The sequence below is a fragment of the Ovis aries genome, chromosome 3 (assembly GCF_016772045.2).
Source record: "Ovis aries strain OAR_USU_Benz2616 breed Rambouillet chromosome 3, ARS-UI_Ramb_v3.0, whole genome shotgun sequence".
Taxonomy (NCBI): Eukaryota; Metazoa; Chordata; class Mammalia; order Artiodactyla; family Bovidae; genus Ovis; species Ovis aries.
Genome location: NC_056056.1, coordinates 183,007,798 through 183,033,046, shown reverse-complemented (window position 1 = coordinate 183,033,046; position 25,249 = coordinate 183,007,798). Strand labels below are relative to the sequence as shown.

At 34.7% G+C, this 25,249-nt stretch overlaps 1 protein-coding gene and 1 long non-coding RNA gene across 4 annotated transcripts in view; one reads left to right on the top strand and one right to left on the bottom strand.

The window, feature by feature from the left end:
* Positions 1 to 21,666, top strand: part of BICD1 (BICD cargo adaptor 1) — a 250,371-nt gene extending 228,705 nt beyond the window's left edge. The window contains exons 9-10 of one of the 3 annotated variants that reach the window (XM_042247282.2): positions 11,845 to 11,920; positions 15,675 to 21,666. In XM_042247282.2, coding sequence (XP_042103216.1) covers positions 11,845 to 11,920; positions 15,675 to 15,762 — 164 coding nt within the window. In that variant the 3' untranslated portion in view covers positions 15,763 to 21,666. Of the gene's footprint in view, positions 1 to 11,844; positions 11,921 to 15,674 lie in introns of those variants that run through there. The other 2 variants (XM_012175056.4, XM_060413213.1) reach the window with 2 other exon arrangements.
* LOC105613097 (uncharacterized) lies at positions 2,222 to 23,489 on the bottom strand. Its single transcript, XR_006059411.2, has 2 exons — positions 15,757 to 23,489; positions 2,222 to 3,061 (listed from the first exon to the last, which is right to left on the bottom strand). It is a non-coding gene; the product is annotated as an uncharacterized LOC105613097 (long non-coding RNA).
* Between the last annotated feature and the right edge of the window lie 1,760 nt (positions 23,490 to 25,249).

Below are 25,249 nucleotides of genomic sequence, written 5' to 3'. Positions count from 1 at the left end.
TTTTGGTTTTTGTCTTCTACTACCTCCTCTGGCAGGTACACTATCCAGAACTTGTGTTTTCTTAAAAGATTTCATTTCCAAAACCTAAGCATCGTAAGCAAAATAAGTTATGATAAAATGATGGAATTACTTAATTACTGAGGATCAACATGAAAACCAACACTGTAATAGGAATGTACCTATTAAATTAGATCATACTTTCAATCCATGTTGACTCTTCTAATATAACTGTCATATAAGTCTTTTATATGCTTTCGAGTCTTCTAAGTTTTATTAATATTTTAATAAACCCATGGAAATTTAAAATTTTTAATTAAAATCCTCAAGGGAAAATAACTACAATCTTTCTCTAATATATCCATTAAGTGAAAAAAAAATACACTTATTTGACATTTCTAATTATTACATATTTAGGGCAAAAGTGATCACATCATGCTTGTGTCCACCAGAATTCACCCATGTGGTGTGAAGAGAGAAGCCTCCAGAAGGGGGCTGAGTCTGGAGAAATAATGGGGAGGCACAGGTGGGCTGAGACACATGGAAGGCCCAGGACATTGTAGGGGATTATCCCTCCTTGACCCTGCCCAAATGATACTTCTGGCTCACTACAAAGTATCGACAGGCAGGTAAAAAACTCCAAAGAGATAAGCACCTAGGTCTGCAAGCAGACTCACGGAAGTGACCAACCTCTGCCACCAAAGGACAGACTTGTCCAGATACTGAATATTAAAACTGCACATTATCTCACCACCTTCTACTATGCATGCTCCTCACCTGTAAGTCAGAGAACAGCTTTTATTCTACCAGACTACACTCAATTACTTACCTACTGCACTTAACCCTTGGTTTCTTTGGTATCCTTTGCGTCAGGGAGTCAGGTGTATAACGGCCTGCCATTGGCATGGCCCTGCCTTCAGATCCCAAAGCCCTCCATATGCAAAGAAAATGTACAATACTCCATTGTGATGGCCAGTAGGGCCTCTCCCTCATTGTATTCCCAGGAAAAAGGCCATCAGCTATGCTATGCTCCTGACACTATTTAATCTAACTTGCTGGCATCAGACTATTGATTTCTACTGTATACATGTCCTCACTGTAACTACTCTATTATAAAAATGCTCTATTATGAGCATTCCCTGGGATGTTATATTCAAACTGCAATTTTCAAAGGAATGTCTTTCACCTACAAGGACTAATAAGGAAAACATAATTTAAAAAGACACAGTGGATACCCAGGAAAGCTAATCTTTAAATTAACAACTGCAGGCTCTCCTTTACATTTATGAGGATACGTGAACAGCTACAATGAAGGAATAGTGAGGGAGCTCTCTCAACTCTGAGTCTCTCTGATTCAATGAATACAAATTCTTCTTTCCATGACTGGGACTGGGTCTTATTGTGTACAATCCATTTTTTAAATATATTAAAATATATCAGTACCGGATAGTATAGTTTTCATCAAGAAAAAGTAAAATTCCCATTATCTAATAATGCAAACTTTTTTTGGTACAATTTAAAGTGTCTAAGTGTTATAATCTGACTCTACAAGGCACGAAACTCAGAATTAATTCAGAATTAATGCTGAATTCTTGAAGTGTGCTAACATTTTGCTTTCTTTCCCAAAACATATGAGATTCAGTTTCTAAAGGTATATCTATATTGTTACACTGGCTACGGGGGCCACTGACTTAACTGAGAAATGCTTCTCTGGTACTCATCAACATGGCAGCCAATCAGACTCTTCTGAGGCACATTAGCAGTTTGGGGAGTGGCCTTTGTACACTCTAAACCTGGTTCCAGTGGCTCCCTGAGACCCCTCCTTGGGCAGGGTCTGAAGGAGCAGCTTAATTCTGGCTGAAAGCATGGTACAAATGATAAGTAGTTCTGATGCTCACAAAAAGCCTACACTTGCTACTTCCTATTCCTTTGTTTTAAATTGTGTAATATAGTTCCTTACACTTACTAAATTTAGACTACTTAAAGGGACTTAGGCATTGAACTCATACAGCTAACCAACCAGAAAGATTCACAGTGCACTGTATTCATTGTACAACAGTGAAACGCCCTGCCACCCTCTTGTTTTGCTCTTGCATAGCTGTATGTGCCTTCTTCCACACATCCTTCTCTTTAGCCATCTGCTGATGCTTGTTTGGTTTTCTTGGCTGTTTCCCAGTGTATTATGCATAAAAGGTATGAGAGGACAAAAAAACAAACAAACAAACACAACTCAAAATGGTTGACTTTATTGCTTTCTATTGTTTACTAAAAAAGTAAATGTAAAGTTATAAAGATGTCATATAACCATTAATTTCATAGTCACCTCTGAGCCAAAAAAGAAGTCATTGGTATACTCTCCATATCACAAATTTAAAGTTTTTATAAACTGTACATATAAGAGCCAAATTTGTTTTGGCTATGTTCATTACTAGAGTGTAGATGTCCTCTTTTCTTTCTTTTTTTTTTTTGGTGTATACATTATTTTTATGTCACTTCAGTGTGTCCAATTCATAAATCAAGTGTCCTTTAGGGGGACTGCTTCCTGAGCTGAGCCCCTCATGTAACCTCCATTGTCAGTGAATGTTCTTGAAAGATGGGCTAGGTTAGATTGTTACTCTTAAAATAATTATTTAAAAGAAACTTTGATAACTTCAAGTATTTGCATTTATATGATTTAAAAATTTATATGAAATTATATACATTTACTTTGCAGGATAATGGTTTAGAGCAGGACAGTGGTTTTAATTAAACATGCTTTTGGTGGCTATATAATTGGTACATTTTTTAGTTTAAGGAGATATGCTTTCCTCATGTTAAGGACTTTTTTGCTGCTCTGATGCTGTTCATCTAGTCCATTTTTGCTCTAAACTGACAGTCCTTCATTGCACTTAAGATTTTGTCTTATTAACAATGGAAAATCAGCCTATGATCTGTTTGGGTCATAAGAACTGAAATCAGAAATTTAGAGTAGGAAGAGATGCCCAATGTGGATGTTGTTTAATTCATCTTAAATACCTATTCTGACTTTCCAGGAAGTCCCAGCTCCACCAGTATTGGTAGGATTCTGTAAAACAAACAAACAAACAAACAAACAAACAAAAAGTATAGTATAGTCATTTACTCTGAGTAGGTATTTATGGAATAAGCCATTATGATCAGAGAATCAGTTAAACATAAATGTTTTTCTCTTTTTATGCACTACTTGACATCAAAAGCAAAAAGAGGTAAGTTGGCTATAAACCTGAGTGAACCTTATTTTCTTTAATAGATTTATTTCTGAAAGAGCTTTGCTTCAGTTTTCTACAAATCAAGTACTTTTGCATTAGGAACTTATTGTAGATCTTTAATCTTTTCTTTGAAAGCTGAATAAGCACCTTCTGTAAACTTGGGTTTTAAAAATATTTAATATTCAAACAGACTGCTTTTCCTTTAACCAAGTTATACATATGGTTTAATTTTCTTGTGAGGAACGTTGGTTTAGTTTTGGGGTTTCTGAGTCGTCTTCCTCCTCAAATATGGAGGATTACATGTTATAAGTAGTTCTTCTTTACTTAAAAAAAGCCAAGAAACAACTGATATTGGTGAAAGTCTATAATTTTCTGATCCATTGCTTTACAGAAGAGGATGCCCTGAACCTCTCAGAATATTTTCTAGTGTGATTTTTTTTTAGTGTGTGTGTTATTTTTTAAATTAATTTATTTTTTATTGAAGGATAATTGCTTTACAGAATTTTGCTGTTTTCTGTCAAACCTCAACATGAATCAGCCATAGGTATACATATATCCCCTCCCTTTTGAAACTCCCTCCCATCTCCTTCCCCATCCCACCCCTCTGGGTTGATACAGAGCCCCTATTTTTTTGAAATGACTATAAAATAAGAAAATCAAACCCATTTCACTGAGTGGTCTTTTATATATTTTTCTTGTTTGGGATATATTTTCACTTGATTTTTTTAGTGGCCTCTTGTTTGTAGTTTAACTTATTTCTCTCTTCTTTTTGATGATGAATTAATTCTGACATTTCAAAGGAGTAGATGGTCTTCATCTGATACATGCTATTATTGAGATTGTTTAATGAGAATAGACCATCACACCATCCTGAGTTAACTTTGTACCAGCTGACACTGTTCTTGAGAAGGCCATTTCTGAACAAAGTTATTTTCTAAAAGGTACTTAATTGATGTAAGAATCTGGAAGCAAAATGTACTTTTACCTCTTGGTGCCACTGTATCTAATTCCCCTTTATCTTCCATGTCTTCCTACATAGGCTGTTAATTACACACATGCTCATGGTTTAATTGTAAATTGTTCAGAAGCAGAAAGTTAACAATACTGCAGGGCATTTTTATATTTCTCTTTTTCAAGGTTTGAAATAAATACAGGTTTATTAATATTGCTTTGTTTTATCAGCTAGTCATGTGATATTCCTCAGGACAGCAAGTGGAAAGCTGTGTGAAAGTTTTTATCTAATCTATAATCACTGAAAAGTCTATAAATGTTCCCTGTCTTTAGCAAGTCATGCTCTGATTCTGTATTATTGAAGACAATTTTAATGCTTGTCCCCTAAGCATGATAACCTATGCACAGTTGTCATTTATATGAAGGCAGAGCCAGATGTTTTAAAGAGTCATATGTTTTTAAAGATCATATTTTTTCATTGTCTATACTGAAATATTTTTATGTGTTTCAATAATTCTGTTCTTTTCCCTGGAAATTTTTAATGAATAGTTATTGTCTCTGACTATAATAAGGGTATAAACAAATAAGGGGATTTGCTGTGTTAAACGCTGATGTAAAGTTAAGCCTGAAGTGACTGGTGACATAAATTGTAGACTACACTCCTGAGTAGCCGGAAATTATGTAACTTTTATTTTTGGGTACTTCCAGAGAAATTCATGTGATATGTTTGGCAAAAAGGGATGAGATAGCCAACTCTATGTGTTTGATTATAAAATGTTAAAAGCTGTTCACAGCTATCCATTTTTACTAGTGCTGATGTACCATTAAGTTCATCGTTAGATTTTTTAAAGTATTTCAACTTTTCTTATCTACTGTTTATATTCATGTAAATGTTTCTATCTCATGCTTTCATTTTTCTTTATATGATGTTTCTATCTTAAATTTTTCTTAAATTCTCTACTGTATATGTCTGTTTTTTCAGTTTATGTGTATAGGCATCCATAGGACTACTTAAGTGTTCAAGTTATTACTACAAGAAGAATGTATTTTCATGCTTCTTTCCATTTACTTTTCTGTTTATTCACTAACACACTATTACTCATTTTATAGATTTAGTGAGGAATAATTTAGTATTGATGTATTTGACCTATTTTAAATAATAGCAATTATAATTATTTTCAAGATTTATACATCAAAGACTTAAAATTTATTAAAGAATCATTAGTTACCTGATATCACTAAACTAGCATTAAAATCTTTATTGGAGAGTATTAGCGAGTATTTTCTCTTTCCTATTCCTTTTGTTAGGAGGATGTTATGATGACAGGAATGTCTAAATTGTACTCTTTCTTTCTCAAATCAACCCATCACACAATGACATTGATAATGTAACTAATAAACAAATCTAGTGATCCTTTAGGGAAGGCAAAATCAGTATATTAGCAGGTATTCTGCATCATGTGCAAATTCTTAAAGTAAAGGACTGTGGGAAAACAAAGAATTATAAGGCAGGGTCTTCTCTGTCAATTGCATAGCATGACTGAAGAATTTAGATACACTGCAAGGAAAGCAGTGTTCAAAAGCTGAAGACAATGAGATAAGTACTAACGGAGTTTAGAGGAAGCAGATACTTCCTTCTGGGGTGGTCAGGAGTAAAAATTGAAACTTGTTAGTTCTGAACAGTCCAAGAGAAGAAAAGAGCATTTTAGATGAATGTAATAAAAGGAGCAAAGACTTGCTGAGATGATTTTATCATATGGTCTATTTTGGCCTTTTAATTTCTGTTTTAATGGCAGTGACTTTGTTTCTTGAAACTGAAAATCTCAAGGTCATCTTGACTTCTCCTTTTGGCCCCTCATGTGTTATTCAATGACCATTTCTTATCCATGGGCCCTGGGCTTCATGCTTCCACAAACATCCTCTCACCTGATCTGCAAGATTGATATTTAATGTCCTCACTTAACAGAAAAGCTGAGGCTAGGACTGAATTCACTTCTTCAATGTCCCTCACCTACTGGTTTGTGGAGCAGGGAGTCTAAACATTAAGATCTCTCTGATGGACCTACATCTTATGCTGATATGGATGAAAGTTGAAGAGCACAGAAGAGAAAGAATAAAGAGGAAGGCAAAGAGACCATTAAAAAAATTGCTGCAGAAGCATCGCTGGGCAATGGAAGGAAATTGTGATGTACTCACTATCCAGTCCCATGGGTTACTGTGTAAAACCCTCATTTAAGAGCTGAGTGTGTGCCTAAGTATATCAGTAATTAATTGTGAAGAACACCTTTGTGCTATTATCCACAAATATTCAGAGTTCCTAAGTTGGGAGACTAAAAACATATGATATGCGAGTTTTATGTATCTACTTTGGTACACAATGCCTAAAAATTTGTTTTCTACCAACTCAAATTTCACATTCTATCATCAATTTTGTTTTCTCCAAGACTGATTTGATCACTTTAACTTCACTCTATTTTGATTTTTACTAAAAAGAAAGTCAGCTGAAATTGGAGTATGGATTTTCATTTAGAGTTTGTGCTTGTGTATATCTTTTTCTGTGAGTTTCCTTGAATTAAAAATGCTTATTTCAACCCTTCACCTGCGTAGAGTTGAGAAGAATCAAGGTCATGACTGTCAGATTTTCTAACTTGAGAAAAAAAGGAAGAGGAAGTTGATATGGTAGATGACAGAATAGGACCTAAGAGATGCACCAGGTAGGAAGAGGTGAAACTTATTAGAAATTAACTTAAAGTTAAAAGTATATAAAATATTGCATTGGAATTCCTGACACTGTAAGTACAGGATGGAGGAGATATGACTTGACAGCACCATCTTCAAACAAACTAAGCTCCTATGAAGTTGGTAGTCTGATGTTGCTGCCCCAAAAAATGACACACAGGCTTCTGGTTTTTTTTCGTGTGTCTCAGGTGAGGCAGGATGCTGCCACCCCAGTCAAGCTGTTACATCTTATTATGCATGGTTTCCTCTCTGAGCACTTCAGTTTTAGAAGATTGTACACAAACTGGAGCATGGTCAGAGAGCAAAGAGGAGGGTATGGGAGGTTGAGATTATGTCCTGTGAGGAAGAACTTGAATTATTTAGCCTGAGGAAAACTCAGGAGATAGAAATCATTCCAGGGGAAAGTATGAAGCATCTGACACAGTATATGGTCATGAGGGAAGGAGATGTGGTATAGAAAATACCTCATGAAATAATAAGGATGCATTAATTCTTAAGTCAGGAAAACCAGGCACTGGAGTGCAGGCCATTCTGTAGGAAACTGTTAGCCACAAGGAGCTGCTGCTCTGCCCCCATCAGAATATCCTGGCTGTAGGAAGCCACCCCTGAAGCTGCACACTGTCCTTACCAACTCCTCTCACTGCCATCTGAGACACACATGTGGCCAAAAACATAGAGGTGTTCCTAGCCTCCTTCCTCAAGAGGCTCTCCCAAACAGTCACCAGTGGGCTCATGGACTCCCAAAGGTATTGACTTTTAGAAAATTGGTTGGTGTTATAAACTGCATGGAAAAGTTTAAAAATGGTAGATACATGAAGGAAAACCATACGACAAGACTTTCCTTCCTGCCAATGAAATTCGCCACTTTCAGCCACCTCCTTATAGAAACTGGATATTATCCTCATTCTTGTACCTTTTATCTTTCTCTGTGTTTTTGAGGTAACTAGCTGCCTTCAAATTACTGTCAACTGTCTAATGAAGTTCTTATGTTTCTTTGGCAATATGGGTCTGATATTTTCTAGAGGTTGGTGGTGTTCAGTTGCCAAGTCGTGTCCAACTCTTCGTGACCCCATGGACTACAGCATGCCAGGCTTCCCTTTCCTTCACCCTCTCCCAGAGTTTGCCCAAGTTCATGTCCATTGAATCAGTGATGCCAGAGGTATCTAGAGGTATTTCTAGAGGTAGCTGGCATCAATCAGAGAGACAACCAGAGTGGTGAGTAGAAAATAAGCCCTAACATCAGAAAAGTCTATATCTTTGCTCAGTCGCTTCCTAGCAAGTAGTCATGTATTAACTAAATCAACGAATGTTTGTGGAGAACCTACCATGATGCCAAGTTCTGTATTTGTTTTTGGTGGGAGAGATCATGAAAAATGTAAAGAAAAAATAGTCTCGGTAGATAAGAGATTTCAGTATAGTCCCATAGATCAAAAATACTTACTATTCCTCTTAGGAATAGTGAAAATAACAACTGCAGAGTGTTGTTAAGATTTAAAACTTATATATAGTTCCTAGGAGAAGTAACATCATATTGATTCATGAAATAATTTCCTTCCTTCCTTCTCCACTTTTCTATCTTCCTTTCTACTGGAGTCTTTGTTTATGGAGGAATGTAAAATAAGTTCATATGTATCTCAGGACATATAGACGTGTTAAACAATAATATCCCTTATTCATCTCTGCCCTTGAGGCACTAACAATCTCTTCAGTTTTATGACATTTCTCAGGCCTATAGCTTTATAATATAAATGTTCAGTGTTATCAAATTCTGGGCATTTTGAGTAAGCACTTTAATTTTGTAAAATATTGTATTACTATTAGTAGAGGCCATAAACAGCTTATAGTTGCTAAATTCTTTAACTAATTTCTTTTCTAGGTGTACAACCTAGATATTACAACCTCCAAGAAGCATTTCCTGACCACTTAGATTAGTGAATTGTTTCTGCTCTAAGAGCCCAACTTTTCCCTGTCATGGGAAACAATGCAGTGAAGTGTCTCAAAATATAACTCAGCCCTTGGATCATTCAATCCTGGATTTAAATTCCAGCTCCACCTCTTAGTGAACTTTGGCAAGTTATTTAACCTATTTCTCCCCCTTCTGTAATCCACAAATTGGGATTCATAAAACACGGTTAAAGGAGAGCACACATATTAAGCGCCTACACAGTGCCTGGTACATGATAAGCAATGAATGAGTACTACTAGGTGTTACCACCACCGCTACATCTCATCATCATCATCATCGTCATGACAGTTTATTTTGTTTGTTGAATATGCTCATCTTTCTCAATTGACCAGGGACCATATTTTCTGTTTTCCTTTTATCTCTACCACCTAACAGTTTCAGACACACAATGGGAGTTTAGTAACGAAATTGCTGAATGGTTGAAACAAATTCTGGTGGCCCCAGATGACAGCAGTGACTTCCAATGTTCTGAGACTCCTCCTCCTTAAGTCACATAATTCTACTTTTCTATGTCCTCAAAAGCAATGAGATGAGGCCTAGTTCCTTTGTGAATAAGTCTACCAGAGTAGAACGTACAAAGAACACATGAGATCATGTAAAGCCCACAGCATCTCGTAGCTGGAAGGGATTTTCTCAACCTCCCAACCTCCCCTTTCATTTTCAAAGTACATGGTAAATACACATTGCTGTTCAACTGGGTTGGCCGAGTCCACGTTGGAGGACTGTTGACCACAGAAGAGGAATTCAGAAGACAATTGAGTCAGAGCAATTAATTATTTTTCAGATTTCTTTTTAAAATCTTTTACCACCTTATCTATAGAATTTGTTTTTAATTCTTTAAGTATAACACTTAGCTAAGTACTTGTAAATAATAAATACAAAATAATAATAATAATTAGCTGGAAGCATTATAATTTCACTACAAATGTAAGAAATATCCACCACATATCAAACAATTCATTAAGAAGGTGCATTGTGGTCCTGCTTGCCTGTTTTCTGAATTTCATCACAAAGTATATTTCAAAGGAACAAAAATCTCTGACTGTAACAACAAAAAAAGAAAAGAAAAGAAAAATCTTATGGAAATAAGAGATAGAAAAGAATTTAAACCATTTAAAAACTCTAATTCTGAGGCTTGCCATTCCGCAGAATGGCAAGAAGAGCTGGCAATAGGAAAAAGCAAGCGAGACTCCTAAGTGTTTGTATTTGTACTTATTGCATTTACTCAAATGTAACATAAGAGGGCAGCATACATCTGTTTAACTTAGGTCTGCTGGCAAGATTAAAACAGTTGTCTAAATTTGTACAGCTTTGTCTAAAATTATCCTTTATCATGGCTATTGAAAAAAATGAAAAGCGCATAAAGGAATTCATCCTTTAAGACTCCTGAGGTTCTACAAAAGGGAATCATTGAGCTAATCAAGCTGCAAAATGGAGAAACAAAGACTTAAAGAAAAAAATGAAAAGAATTTGCCAAAGCTAAGAAAATGGAAATATTTGTTATATTTGAAAGACTTTTTACTGAGTATGATAATCTGAACAACAGCTACTCAACTAATCAGATATTGTCCCTATTAAAAAACAGTAATTAATAAGTTACTCTGGAACCAAGACCAGCTTATGAAAAGGTCCTCTCTCTTCAGTGATGTTCTCTTGAATGAATTTAAATCAAGCCTATCTTATATTCTACTTTCCATCACAGACAACTTTAGTGTATTTGCAATGTCTTCTATAAAAGCATCATGAATTTTAATATTTTCAAGTTATACAGCAAGTTTTGTTGTAACAGAGAATATATTGACTTTAGAACAAGTAGTGCTTAGATTCAAGCCTTTGAATGTAAATTTCAGTAAAAGTTCATTAATTCAAGACTTTAAATCCAGAATTTGTAATTAATTTGGCTTAACTATTACCTATATTACATATAGGGAAAGATATTTTATAGTCTAAGCAATTAGTAAGAAGAAATTCTGCAATTAAAAATAATTGAATTTTTGTTTTAATTTGAACTTCTTCTGCAAAATTTTTTGTAGAAATATAATATATGCATTTCTAACTAGCTTAGCAGGTGATTATAGTACATCAGCAAACAGACTGCTCTTTCATTATTTCAGAACACAGTCTTTCTTGGAGTAGATTAGTAACATACCTGATCAGCTAAAGAATGAATTTTTAGCAGCTAGTGATTTGTCAACCTAATGTGAATTATGTGATTTTCAGAAGACAAAAATAAAAGACTTCTCATTCAGGGTAGCTTTCTCCATCAATCCAAGTTACTAACAATTTAATATAATAAGATAAACATTCTAAGACTTCTAACAAGTGATTTTCAGAAGACAAAAATAAAAGACTTCTCATTCAGGGTAGCTTTCTCCATCAATCCAAGTTACTAACAATTTAATATAATAAGATAAACATTCTAAGACTTCTAACAAGTCTTACTTTTGATAAATAAAATCTATTTTCAGAAAACTGTGAAGCTAATTTTCTTCTCAGATATCCTTCTGTTAATCATGGAAAAGTGTGTATTGCATGCTTTTCTCAATGTACCTGTGGGATTAACAATATACCTGTGTGTCCAAATATAAAGTCAGCTATCTGAATATAAAACATTTTGGAATAGCAAATCTAAGTTTAGAACTTGAGGATCTTTCATTATGTTAATACATCTTTTATTTTTAGATGTAACTGAGCATCAAATATGAATGGCTATGTATGTCCTAATGTACTTGAGAAATCTCACTACTAATTTTGTTTCACTAATTTTTAAATACTGTGTTTAATTAAGGAAAAAGCCTTGTCTTCTCTATTGGCATCATTCAGGGAAAAAAAGCTTAATTCAGATGTTTCTATGTGACTACACATTCCTCACTAAATCTCTCAGGCAACTGCCTAAGTTACTGTTACTAACACGTTGCTCTGCCATCTCTTTGTATACATGTCTAATTTATCAGTTTCTTATAGATTGTCAGCAGCCTGCTGCCTCCGTACCGCCACAGTGCTCACAACTAGCCGGGAGGCAAGACTGCCCAACTGTCAGGTAAATTCAGACGTCCTTACTCTTCCCACACAGCCGCATGTCAGTTCCACAGACCCCAAGCTCTCCTTTCCCACATGATGACTTCTTATACTTGCCACATTTTATTTCAAACATGGACTATACAAACACACATTGGATTCCTGAAGTTCACATGTGCCCACTGAAAATACAAGAGAGCTAGAATTTATTTTACCTGTCACTAACAGGTAGACCACAGGCTGCCTTCAGCTTCCTTTTGTGAGTAAATCCTTGGATTAGTCCAGGGTTTCATTACCTTTCAAAACATAAAACCTGGAGTTGTTTGTCTTTTGCTTTAGAATATATTACTCAGGCAAACAATTAGGAAAGTGAAAAGCATATCTAATGTCTGTTCCAAGACAATTTTACAGAAGTGTTTCCGTTTTCCGTCCACTCAGTACCCTCAGTGAAACTGAAATCGAAAGATGAAGAGAACGTTGTAATTGGCATTCAAAAAAGAATATTTTCAGTGACAGTGCCTTTATGTAAGATTCACTAAACAATTTTAAAGGCAAATCTACAGACTCCCTGGATGGTAACCTGGAGAGTAAGCTAAACAATTTCTATTCCAATGAAAGCATTGCAAATACATCATGAATTTACTTTCATGGTAAATTTCATGGGCAAACTTTGACACAAGCATCAGAGCACCCCATCAAGACCTAAACATTTTCTTGAAATCCTTCATCTCCAGTTACTGGCCTCTGATGGTATCTAGTTTTTAAAATCTGGCTCTGGCTTTTGTAGCCAGCTTGTTGTTCTCTCCTTATTTTAATATGACTGTTGCTCTTCTTCCAGGGCAAGGTTTCTTTTGAGTAAGGGCAGGCCCAGACGTACTTCCATGTGTGTCTGAGGAGTAGACATCAGTAGCAGGCTGCATGTTGGTCATGGGTTAGAGCTGAGAGCTGCAGATATTTTCCACAAGCAGCAGCAGCCAAAGCCCCAGTGTGACTTGGTCTCTGAGGCAGCTGGGCAGCCAGCTATTTAAGTGGAACATCAAGTCAGCAGGAGAAAGTATGTGATTAAATAGGCCCCAAGCCAGTGTCTTCCAATTGATGTCTCAGCCTGCTGTTCCCACCCCTTCCAGCAACAAGGTTTTTACTTCAGGAAAGTTCTTCACTAACATACAAATGCTATTTAATAACAGCAGCCAACTGTAAAGCAATTTCAATTACTAAGTAACTAATATAATAACAAATGTTCAAATCCATCTCAGTGGAATTCTCTGTTTGTAAGGCAGAAGAACATGGGCTCTTAACTTAGTTGTTCTCTGAAAAGTACCTTCACCCCACCCAAGGCTGGGGTAGTGCCAGGCACATGACAGAAATTCAGTGAGTGAATGAATTCTGGAGTCACATTATCTGGGTTTGGTTCCCACTTCTAATACCTACTAGCTGTGTAATCTTGGAAGTTGCTTTTGCTGGTTAAGATTCCATTTCTTTACTTGTAAAATGAGAAAGAGAATGGATATTGGGAGGATTCAGGGAGGCACAGGCCTGGCCCACAGTGTGTTCTCAATATCTTTAATTACTACTAACCACTGTTAGTACCTAACCATTTCTCAAGACAGAAATCTGCAATCTCTCATAATCTCTCTAACTTGCCTGGGCAAAGAGTGGAGAAAGCTACTGTTTTAAGTGCTTCAGTTAGATAAGAAATGGAAAGGCTAATGAGGAATCTTTCTAAGTTTAATTTTACTTCACTTTTCTTTTTTTTCTTTTTTTTTTTTTTTTGAGAACCAGTTTGACTAAATGATTAGAACTTATTATGATTAAGTGATTATGATCATTATGATTAAATTATTTTATTAGAATTTATCAAATACAGTATTTATATTCAAGAAGTGATTCCTTAATCTGTAAGCCAAAAATATGCCTCTGTCACATAAAATACACAGTACAATTATATTTTGTGCAAATTAAAAATAGTAATAGTATAATATGAAATATTTGTAACCTGTCACTTTAAGAAATCAGAAATAATGGAAAATAATTTTAATTATCATGAACAACAACATGTGTTGGGCCAAGTGAGCTGTAACCTGTGTGTGAAAGTGAAGTTGCTCAGTCGTGTCCGACTCTTTGCCACCCCATGGACTGTAGCCTACCAGGCTCTTCCGTCCATGGGATTTTCCAGGCAAGAGTACTGGAGTGGGTTGCCATTTCTTTCTCCAGGAGATCTTCCCAAACCAGGGATTGAACCCAGGTCTCCCGCATTGTAGGCAGATGCTTTACCATCTAATACACTAGGGAAGTCGCTGCCGCTATACATTTCACTGGGTCAAACAGAAATGCTTGCCTTCCTTTATACAGAAGATTATTGAACTCCATGGGTCTTCAAACACTTATCCCTCTTGTATGATGTGACCACCTTATGCTACTTGCCATAACTTATGCTGAATAATATATTTCCTTCCCTAAAAAGAAACTTGTTTTAAATCATGCAAACTTAAGAGAAAGAAACTCAGGTCCGTGGGAAAGTCTGCCTCTCTATTTCCAGGTCGTCTGAGGATGGAGGAAACATCCTGCCATGCAGTATTTTCTTAGTCCTCGTGCTGAACCTCCAGCTCTCCCGTGTTTACTTACTACATTTTAAAAATAGAAAAGAAAAATCATTTTTATCACTGGTTGTCCTAACTAGAGCATATCTCCATTTAAACTACATTTACAAGAGTTCAAAGATTTTGGGAAGAGAGACCCCAAGTAGAGTAGTATTGTACATAATTATGATTTTGTATTAAAACTCAAGAGATATACATGAAAAAGCAAACATAAAAACTGTTAATGCTCATTTTTGATGACTTGAATGATTATATTAGCTTTTTAAAATTATGATTAAGTTAATAAATAACAATAATAAACCTTGAATAGCTTTCTCAAATAACACTCCTGGCAGAAATTATTCTGTGGTACTGAGTTCCAAAGTATAAAGGAAAAAAGCAAAGTTTTAGAAAAATGCCAGTCTTTTTCAATTGAAAAAATTCCCCATAATGTGATTTCCCCCAATTAGTCACATTTTAAAAGGTCTGAACCCAAATGTATTTGTAATATTACCTTAGAAAATGCAATGATTTTGCATCCTTATGCTGCAATATTATTCATCAAGCCATTGATGAGCCTGAGCATTTCTGTGTTCATTTAAACTAGAGGCTCTCAGAAGTGGTCATGTGGGAACAACCACATGCATCATATAGTTACTCTTCTATCATCTTTACACCACCAAGCTAGAACAGGTAGAGGGAACCCTTAGAGCAAATTAGACTTCCACAGGCAAATTATTTCTACTGAATCTGGATCTACTTGAGCAATGCAGAATCCTCAGACGCCTTGGTTCAGTAGGTCCATGGCCCCAGGACCTTGTTAGAAATGCAGATTCTCAGGTCCCACCTCAGACCTATTATATCAGAATCACTCCCAGGTAATTGCTATATAATCATTAAATTTTGAAAAGAACTAATCTTGCAACTAACCCAGAGACCTAGGGGAATGACTGGGTGCAGAAATTGAAAACAGTGACTGCCGGGAAGGAGTTCATATGTTGTTTCCCTAATATGTTTCATTTTTCTTCTGGAGGGCTTTTTTTTTTTTTTTTTAATCTACAGTTGTCTTGGCATGCTTTAGATTTAGGCCATTTTCTGTGCAAAATTTCTGTGAAAATAATGTCTGTCGAACCTTTACCACTGTGCATAGCCCTTTGCTATTTGCCTCTTGCTGACATGCTTGTTTCTCATTTGCAGTCCTGACGTAGCTCTGCCTGATGAGCAGCCACATTCCAGCTCGCAGTGCGCCCCTCTCCACTGTCTCTCCAAGCCTCCTTACCCCTAGTCTTCATCTCCCGCGGACAAACACTTGTGGTGAACGTTTTGTAGCCATACACAGGATACTGCCCAAGATCCAGCGGCTGGTTTCTTCTCTTTGGTTAGATGTTTGATTGCATTAATGGCCATCATTTTGGAAGATAAGAGGAAGTTGGGAAGAAAAACACAAAGCACAGACTCCAGTGTAGCAAAATACTTTATGGTTTCTCTAAATCACAGATAAACTTCTGTAATCAAATGGCTACAGTTAAATTAAATCAAAATAAAACGAACCAGGAAATATGTATCTCAGATGGCTGGCTTTACCTCGATAGCATAAGAGAGACCTAAGACAATGTAAAATACATATATTGTAAAATCATCTTTCCTTATACTTCAATTTCAGCTATAGAAGTTAATTCTAATTTTTTGGTCATTGATATTTATTTTGTACTTTACTTGCCACATATATATGTCTGTAAAAATCATTTCTGTGAGAGGTGAACTTCATTTATTTTAAGATATACATAATATGCTCAATTAAGTATGAGTTTTAATTTAGTTTGAAATCTGGAATTGGCCAGACTGGTCATTTTTCTTGCACAAAATGATAAACGAGGTGCATCGGAATGTTAACAATAACTGTATTTTGCTGCTACACTGATATTGTTTATGCACTTACTTTCTAATCAGTAGCTCACTGACCGCTGGGTTGTTTTTGTTTTGTTTTTTAAATAGAATTCTTCATTGGACGTTATTAAGTAAATCTCAAAAAGAGACTATGTTATGGTTCATTGACTTATTCAACTTTTGACGGCGTCTTTAATTTTTTTTAATTGCAGATCAGTAGACGCACTGGTGCTGCTCCTTTGTGTGTGTGTGTGTGTGTGAGCATATGTAATAACGTTAAAGAAGGCTAAATAACATGATGGGAAAAAATGGTGTGTTTATTTAATGACCAGAATTTTTTTTACTTCTCCCAAATTCAGGGTCCTAATAAGAGTCTTTCCTGCTATAAGATATCAAGTATAAATGGGAAATATATACATATACAGATGTAAGTTAGCCTTTGGTTAATTAACTTACCCAGAAAGTGTTCAAGTTTTGATTAAAATTGTATGTTTTATTGTTGTTAGTTTTCTCATAATGAATCTTCCTTGCCAAAAAAAACAAGAGGTAATAAACCTTAGCTCATTGTCTACTTTTGACAAACACTCAGGTGCCTACAATCATTATATTATATTAAGATAATTCATGTTCCTAGTTAATTTACAGATTCTGCTGGGTAACTTTTATGACTTAATTTAAGGCAGTGGATTTTCACAGCAAAATTTATTTTGCACATAATCTGACAAACAAGGAAAACAGCTAATTGAGCTGAAAGGTCTAATACTCTTGGGCTCCTTATATCAAGTGCTGCCCACACACCTGCTCCTAGCCCTGATTCCTTGTCTAGTCAGGTAGCCTTAACTTGTTTAAATCCATAATGGTTTGACCTTTTCCTGTAATGATATCTGTAACTTCTCTTTAAAACAAAAGAATCCTCACTGTTAACAAAAGATAGTTAACAATGCAGGGCTCTAATAATGACGACCCAGTAGGAGTCACTCAGCTGACTGAGTGGAAGTATTGGAGCACTAGCAGGGTGACCCATCAAAGGTGGCAGCCAGTCGGCAAGTCTTAAAGCACAGAGCAGGAGCTCTATCAGTCATACATCTTTTAAGTAGTCACTGTTACCAAAGCCACCAAGAGATTTTGAGTTCCTTACATGTGTGCTATTTTCAACAGTGTCATTTATTATGCAACTTGCAGTAGCTGAAAATCTTTATCCAAATAGAGATTCAGGTTAAAATATGGGAAAAGAGACAAATCTTCATAAAGCCCTGATCATGGCAACCTAACCTTCTGCTCTTTCCACCTGCACTGACTTGCTGTACCTAAACATTTTCTTTATTTTGTTGGTGGTGTATCCGCCTGGTACTAGTCTTAGTGAGACAGCATGGATTTTATTAGAGTTCAATTAAAGGAAGCTCCCCCACCCCTACCCCTGCTTTTTCTTTTTCAAGTATCATGTGTTTGGACCTGAAAAGTGGCATAGCTGCTAAGTTGACTTTTAGTAAAAACTGTGCCTGAGGGAAAATATGCCTTTTTAAAAAGTACCTCAGAACATTTTCCGATTTTGCCTCCTCAGTTTCATTGGTGGTACAGGGAATTCAGCAGTAAAAAGTACGTATCGTCTATGTGTAACTACAGGGCGTTTGTGCTTCCCCACTGTGTATTTGTGACCAGCTGAAAAGCTGGGCCATAGATAAAACATTTATTTCTTCCAATAAAAGTTCATCATTAAGTCTATTATACACTAGTTTTGTTTCAATTCATTATATTAATAGAGTGGGGAATGCTTGTTTTGAAATAGCAATTCTATGAAAATATTAATTTTAGCAAATTTTGCCAAAAATATATAGAAATTTGGAAATAAATTTCTCATTTTCAGCACAAAAATAGATAATAGTCCCTAAGCAGTAAGAGAGAATTCCATGTATTTAAATGGTGGCATCACTTAGTATAGTTTAAACTGAGCCATATCTATATTTGTTTATAGGCATTTAAAATGGCCAGATATGTGTAGCATTGATAAAAATCAGTACCTGTAAACATCAGGATTTAAAAAGAAATTGGAAAACTGAAGAACTAGTGAAAACAAAAAAAGAATGAATCTCAGTAAGGCTAGTTGAAGACAGACTTGGGGTAGAAAAACCAACTATAGAACTATAATGAAAATACTGGCTAATTATTACAAACACAGTGGGCAAAGATTAAAAATAACTGGAAAGACTTTAAAAAGTAAGCACAATTACCATACTGGAAAGAATAGAATTCAGAAATGCTTTCCTATTGAGAATTTTCTTAGGTAAAAAAATAAAAAGGAGCAATAAATTGCCTTTGGTCTGGGTGCACAGGGGTATACAGGACCCTAGAATTAATCTTTCCAATCAACTCATGATTCATCAGATCCTTTTTTCATATACAGTTCTGTTTCAATAAGAATAATTTGGAGGACTTGGAGAAAATGAAAAGTTATTAAATAATTAAGAAGAGACCTATTTATAAAGATTATACATTAGCTTAAAGAAGAGGTACAGTAGTGATTTCAAGAAAAGTTAATAAAGGATAAATACCCACTATGGCTACCATTACTAAATCTAGAATAAGAGAAATAATCATCACTGTGAAGCATTTATATTCACTCTGGGAAAGAGATTTTTAACAGTGGGAAATTGATCAGTGAAATTGATATTCATAAGGAAGATTTGTTTTTTAAGAATTAAATATTGGTTGAGAATTAAATATTATTGATGGTCTAGTAAGGATTAAGTTGTGTGGCAAGATATCTTATGATAATGTTTGATAATTCTGGGATTCCATAATGTTTTGCCTCTTTTATTTAAAACTTTAAAAATACATTAAAGTTATACTGGTTAGACATGAAATATTTTGTCCCTTGAAAATAGGATAGCATTTCCAAAACATTTGGTGAAAAACAAAACAGGGTTGTTGGTGTTATTTTTCCTTCCAGCTATGTTTCATAATATCTTTAAAGAATGTAGTAATTTTACTATAGAAAAGCCTCAGTTGTCAAAGTCTAAAAAAATAAATGTCCTCAGGAATATTTCAGAAATAGGTATGCAACCCCTCAGGGGAACAAATGCCTCTCAGATTTTATCTTTTCTTAAAGAATCTTCAATTTAAAATATTTGCTTTTTCCATGCTTTAGAAAATTTTCCTGTATTGATAGTCTTTCTGTTTCAAACAAGCATGAAACATCACTCAAATAAATCAACTACAAATGTGGACATTTTCTGATATTCTACTTTAAATAAAGGCCTTATAATTCTCAATTGGAAATTACAAACTATGAAAAGGGAGAAATGAAATATATTTTCTACTGGGTTAAGAATGGCAAATTATAATCAACCAGCCAAAAAACATAATCTGTATCTCAGAAAGACACACCATGGAAAGCTGATGGATTTCCACCAAGGAACTGTGCTGGTTCAACCCATGGAGGCCACTACATTAATATCATAGATATAAAGAAGAACTAGACTCAAAAGGAACTCTTAGGATAAATTTTAAAAATTTGCCCTCCATGTTTTTTGTTTATTTATAAACCAGAGTGATTTAAAATAGTCCTTTTATTTAAGATTGCAAAAAATTTACAACATGTTTTCAGTAAAGAGAATATAATTCTTCAAAAAGCTATTAAATTGGAGATGTGATAGAAAGCATGATCAATGCTGATACTAATTAACAAATTTTTACTTTAAAATCAATTTCTGTGGACATACAAGACCAATCTAACTCCCGAGTGATCTTTCCCATTGTCTGTAATAATGCCCCCACATGAGTTGTATCTGTAATTTAATTCATCTTTATTTAAATGCCATTAACTACCACAGTATCTGGTATATGTATTCTGATTCTTTTGTGTTTATATCTGCAAAATGTCATCTAAACATCTCTTTTGTCCTTCTTACTCAAAGAATAACTTAAAAAAATATTCAGTATTAAGATATATTCCCCAATCAAGAATTTTCCAGAAATAATATTCTGCTTACAAAGAAGAGCAGCAATTAACTGCCTTTAGTGTAAGGGTGTGAGTGCATAAAAGTCTGCTGTGTAAAATGTTGCATGAGATATTTCACATCATGTAAGCTTTCCCATATTCATAATACAAACACTATAGAAAGTCTTATTTCTCTTGTGACCTTTCATTAGGAATGTAAGGAGATCGTTACCTGTATCTGGTCTCCTTCCCATATTGAAATGCATGGCTCTATTCCTCAGTGTATTTTTATCCCTTTCCTCTGGAGTTATTTAAAGTTTGCCCTATTTAAACTGAAGCCTGGATAAACTGCAGAGCCAGATTATTTCCGTGATCGAAGTTTAATTGCTATAGAATTTTGGTTGAGAACACATTTTAAACTTTTTTTTCTGTCAGAATTATTGTTATGGTTCTCTAATGAAAACACTGAGAAGTGAATCTGATGCTTTCTAGTGTGACTGTTTTTCTCTTTAAAAAGTCATTTTAAAACAAAGATCAGAGAACTATAAACAGAAATGTCATCATTTTGTTGACAAATCATTATTTGATGATAATGGAGACAAAGAATGAATTGTTTTGTTGTTTGACTTCAGAGATATGATTGTGTACCAAATCTTAGAGGAAGTAAATGATTTTAATATTATTGTCACAGTTTTTAGCTCAATGGTTTGACTGTTAGAGTTGATTAAACAATTCTTTGAAAATATTTTATGACATCTTGGTAATCTACACAGTGTTTTTATTTGCATGAATATGCATATGTGATGAACCATACATAATTCTGGCATTGTATTTCTTTCCAGTATTAACACTTGTGTAATGTGTGGCTGACCCTGATTTGTATACTGTATGATTATTGTTGTAATGATCCTGCATTTAATTGCAATTTTGTTATTATCCCTTTCAGTGTTAAATGATGTAAAGTGTTTCTACTGAATACCATATGAAAACATGACTAAAAATCTGACCTAAGAAACTCTTTAGTTGCTAATTATTTTTTAAAATGTGAATTTCAAAGGAAACTTGTTCTTGAAGACAAATGTGTTTATTTTAAATCCAAAAAATTATTTCATGAATTCATTTTTGCTTGTCCTTTTAAACTTTTTTGTTGTTGACAATCCTAAGTGAATGTCTCACGGGAGAATCCATACAATATGTGCTTGTATTTGTATTTGATCATGCACTCAATGGTTGGAAAAGGCACTACAGTGCTAAGAAAATAACTGAGGCCAATACATCAATTCTTTTATCTTGGTTTATGTTGCCAACTAAATATGGTTTAATGTATAACTCTTTCTAGTAAATAAACTGGTTATCTTTCATTCATTTCATCTATGCTACATCTTTATCAGTCTGAGCAGTTTTTCTGTATTTTATATTGATTTGTACTTACAGAAAAAGAAAAAAATTATGAATTTCTCTGATTTATATATTTACTCAAAGTGAGCACTTACTCAAACTAAAAACTGAATGCTTTGCCTTGACATTTCTACACATTCTTATTAAGAAATGTGTATCAACTTTGTCCATTTTCTCTTTTTCTTAATATCATCACTCCTACTTGTAATCTTTTCTAAGGTTATTTTGACAGGAGAATACGCTTAGCTGAATTAGATTAGAAACATACCAACATGAAGGAAATGCCTATTCCTAAGAAAGTAAATATTATTTTAATGAAAGAAGAATGAAGTTTGTATACTTTATTTTGGGAGACAATGCATTGTTCTCTTTCATATGAAGAAACAGCAGATCCCAAAACTTTAAGGAAGGTTAATTTACTAACTCCTCCAGATATCTGGGGCTTCCCTAATATATTTTTGGGTACTCAGAGAGTAAAGAATCTGCCTGCAATGCAGGAGACCTGGGTTCAGTCCCTGAGTTGAAAAGATCCTCTGGAGAAGGAAATGGCTACCCACTCCAGCATCCTTGCCTAGAGAATTCCAAGGACAGAGGAGCCTGGCAGCTACACAGACCATGGGGTCACAAAGAGTCGGACACAACTGAGTGACTAACTCTTTCTCCAGATATGTGTTATGGCAAATCAGCTGCTTTGGGAGTCATCTGCTTTGACTTGGTTTTATTTCTAGAGGCAGAGGAGGACCAGAATATTGACTTATGTGAGGTTCTAATGAGTTGAAGCCTCTAATGCAAGCCTTGTTTTAATGAATCAAATTAACCCACCATGGACACTGCAACAGTCCCAGCTAAAGTAACTTGCTCACCTGTTGAATAAATACAACTCTAGAAAGAATAGTATAAAGCTCCCTAAAAATCTCTTTTTTGTGTCTTCTGAAAGCTGTTTTTCTTTGAGATTATAAGTATATTTGATCCTTGATTTTCTCATATACAATAAAGCTGATAGTCTGCTACATTCAAAAGCAAAAATAACTGGATCCCTCTCCAGGAGTATCAAGGTCTCTTCTCATCCTACATTTTGTAGGCAACTTGGACTGAGGGCAGTGTGGATGGTTCTGCAATGCCACTGAGGATAAGAAAGGGGCCAGAAGTGATGACATCTCCTAGAAGGGGTTTTCTTAGTTTTGGGTGTGTAACCCCAATGTGTACATTGACTAGCACACTGTAAGAACTCAATGGAAGTCCTTGACTCCTTGCCATCTACTTTTCTGATAACACATGTGGAACTGAGTTTATAGAAACTGTCACCTACTATAAAATGAACAGGCACTAAATGCCAACTAATGGGGGGAAATGGTCTTTAAATTAAATGAATGGCTATTCCTATCATTTTCTCCTGTCAGTCTAAACACTATGTCTTTAATGGTGTATTCGAAAAGAACTTAATGTGAATAATGAAACAATCTGAGTCTCTTCTTAAACATTTTATGAATCAACTATCACTTAAATACCTTAAGAAGAAACTCAGGATAATTCATCCACACCATAACTCTCAATGAAGATAAATTTCACTAGGAAAAAATATTGTCATTGTCAAAAGTAAACATAATTTATAATATAATTTAAATGTAAAAAGCAATATAACAAATCATAACTAAGTATGGTGACATCCTGTTAGGTAGTAAAGAAATGTTATAACTGTCTACATAATTTGTGGGACCCAGTGTAAAATTAACATGCAGATCTCTCTGTTCAAAAATTATTTAGATTTTCAAGACAGTAGCAGCAGATACTACACCAACAGGGAGTTCTAGGCACAGGGCCCTGTGTGACTATAGAAGTCCACATGCCCAAGAAGCCAGCCTATTCTCAAAATATGCTGAAATAATGATTTAGAAACTCAACACAATGCAGCTACCCAGAAAATGACCTGGGCTTTATTTTTAACAGAATGGATTTTCCAATCTGTGGGCTTGGAAGAAGAACGAACATGTTTTTTTGTTCTGGAGAAAAATTGTAATGCTATTACTTCAAAGAGTTATAACATTGAATCTTGCAATACTCCTATATCCCAACGCAGTCATACTTCTCAACTCAAAGCTTCTGAACTCTCACATGTGTACCAAGTTGTACAGGGATTATAAAAATAATTAAAAGAAATCTTCAAAATGTCATCAGTAGACATTTTAATTAGTGTATATTAAAGTAAAACTAAGAATCCTGATACCTTCATAATTTGGCTTCCTTTGATGTTATAAATTATTAATAATGTCAGTCAAATGTCACAGGAAGATTCACCTCATTTCAAAGATCTATTAGCCCAAGATTTAAATAAATAAATAAATAAAATAAAAATAAAAAAACAAAGATCTATTAGCCCAAGATTAATAAGTGATTTATATCAACTTTTCTTCTAAATAAGTCAAAGGGGAAAAATTATTTACCTCATGAAATCTAATGACACTGGAAATATGGGCTCTTGTTATAATAAGCTATCCTATATGCAAGAAAGGGAGAAAATAACAATATATAATAATTTTTTGGAAATGGTTATCTGTGAAAGAGCAAAGGGTTGGTGGAGGGGAACAAGTGGAGAGCCAGATTTCTCAGTAGATTAATACCTTTTTATTTTGTGTTCCTATTTCAACCACAGAAATATAGCGTCTACCCAAAAATGAAAAAATAAAGAAAATAACTCAAACTTGCCAAAATGAAGTGAGAAATTAAAATTAACATGAATTCTAGAGAATTGTTCTACAGCAGGCTCTGTCAGTAGAAATATTTATAAATGCATGAGTTTCTGTGCAAATTTTCATTCTGGCATGCACTTACCAACTCTGAGACTTTGCAAAGATACTTCACATCTACAAGGCTCAATTGTCTCATTTTTAAAGAGTATAAAACTGCGTACCTGGTAAGGTTATTGCAAAGATTAAGTTAGACAACACATATGACATCTTCCAAACAGTATCTAGCCTTTGGTTTTATTGGAAATAATAATATTTCCAACAGAACAGTGCCTAGGCTATTGGAGTCCCATATGCATGAAATCCATTCATTCACTTATACATACGTTAATTCAGCAAATATCTATTGAGAGCCTATCATATCAGATACTGCTCCAGGAGCTTCAGATACAGCAGAGAACAAAACAAAGAAGGTTCATGCCTTTTTGAAGTTTGTATCATCTATGTGGCATTGTTGAGGGAGATAAATAAATCCCAGCAAACATAATATTAATAAGTATGGAAATACCAAAGTATGTTAGTGAGACTGTTATGGAAAAATAAAAAAAGTAGAACAGGGAAAAGCAATTGTGCTGGGTTGGAGTGGGGAAAAAGTCAAATAGATTAGAATATTAAATGATGTGGTCAGGCCTTATTAAAAAGAGTAAATAGGATAAAAATCATCCTGTTTACACCCTGATTGCTTCAGTTTTAAAAATTATTAAATTACATAGGCTTAAAATAACTCATAAAGTTGTTTTTCAGTATATAGTCAGAGATTAAGCTATTCTTTCTTCTAGTCCTTAATCCCGACTCTCTCCTCTTTG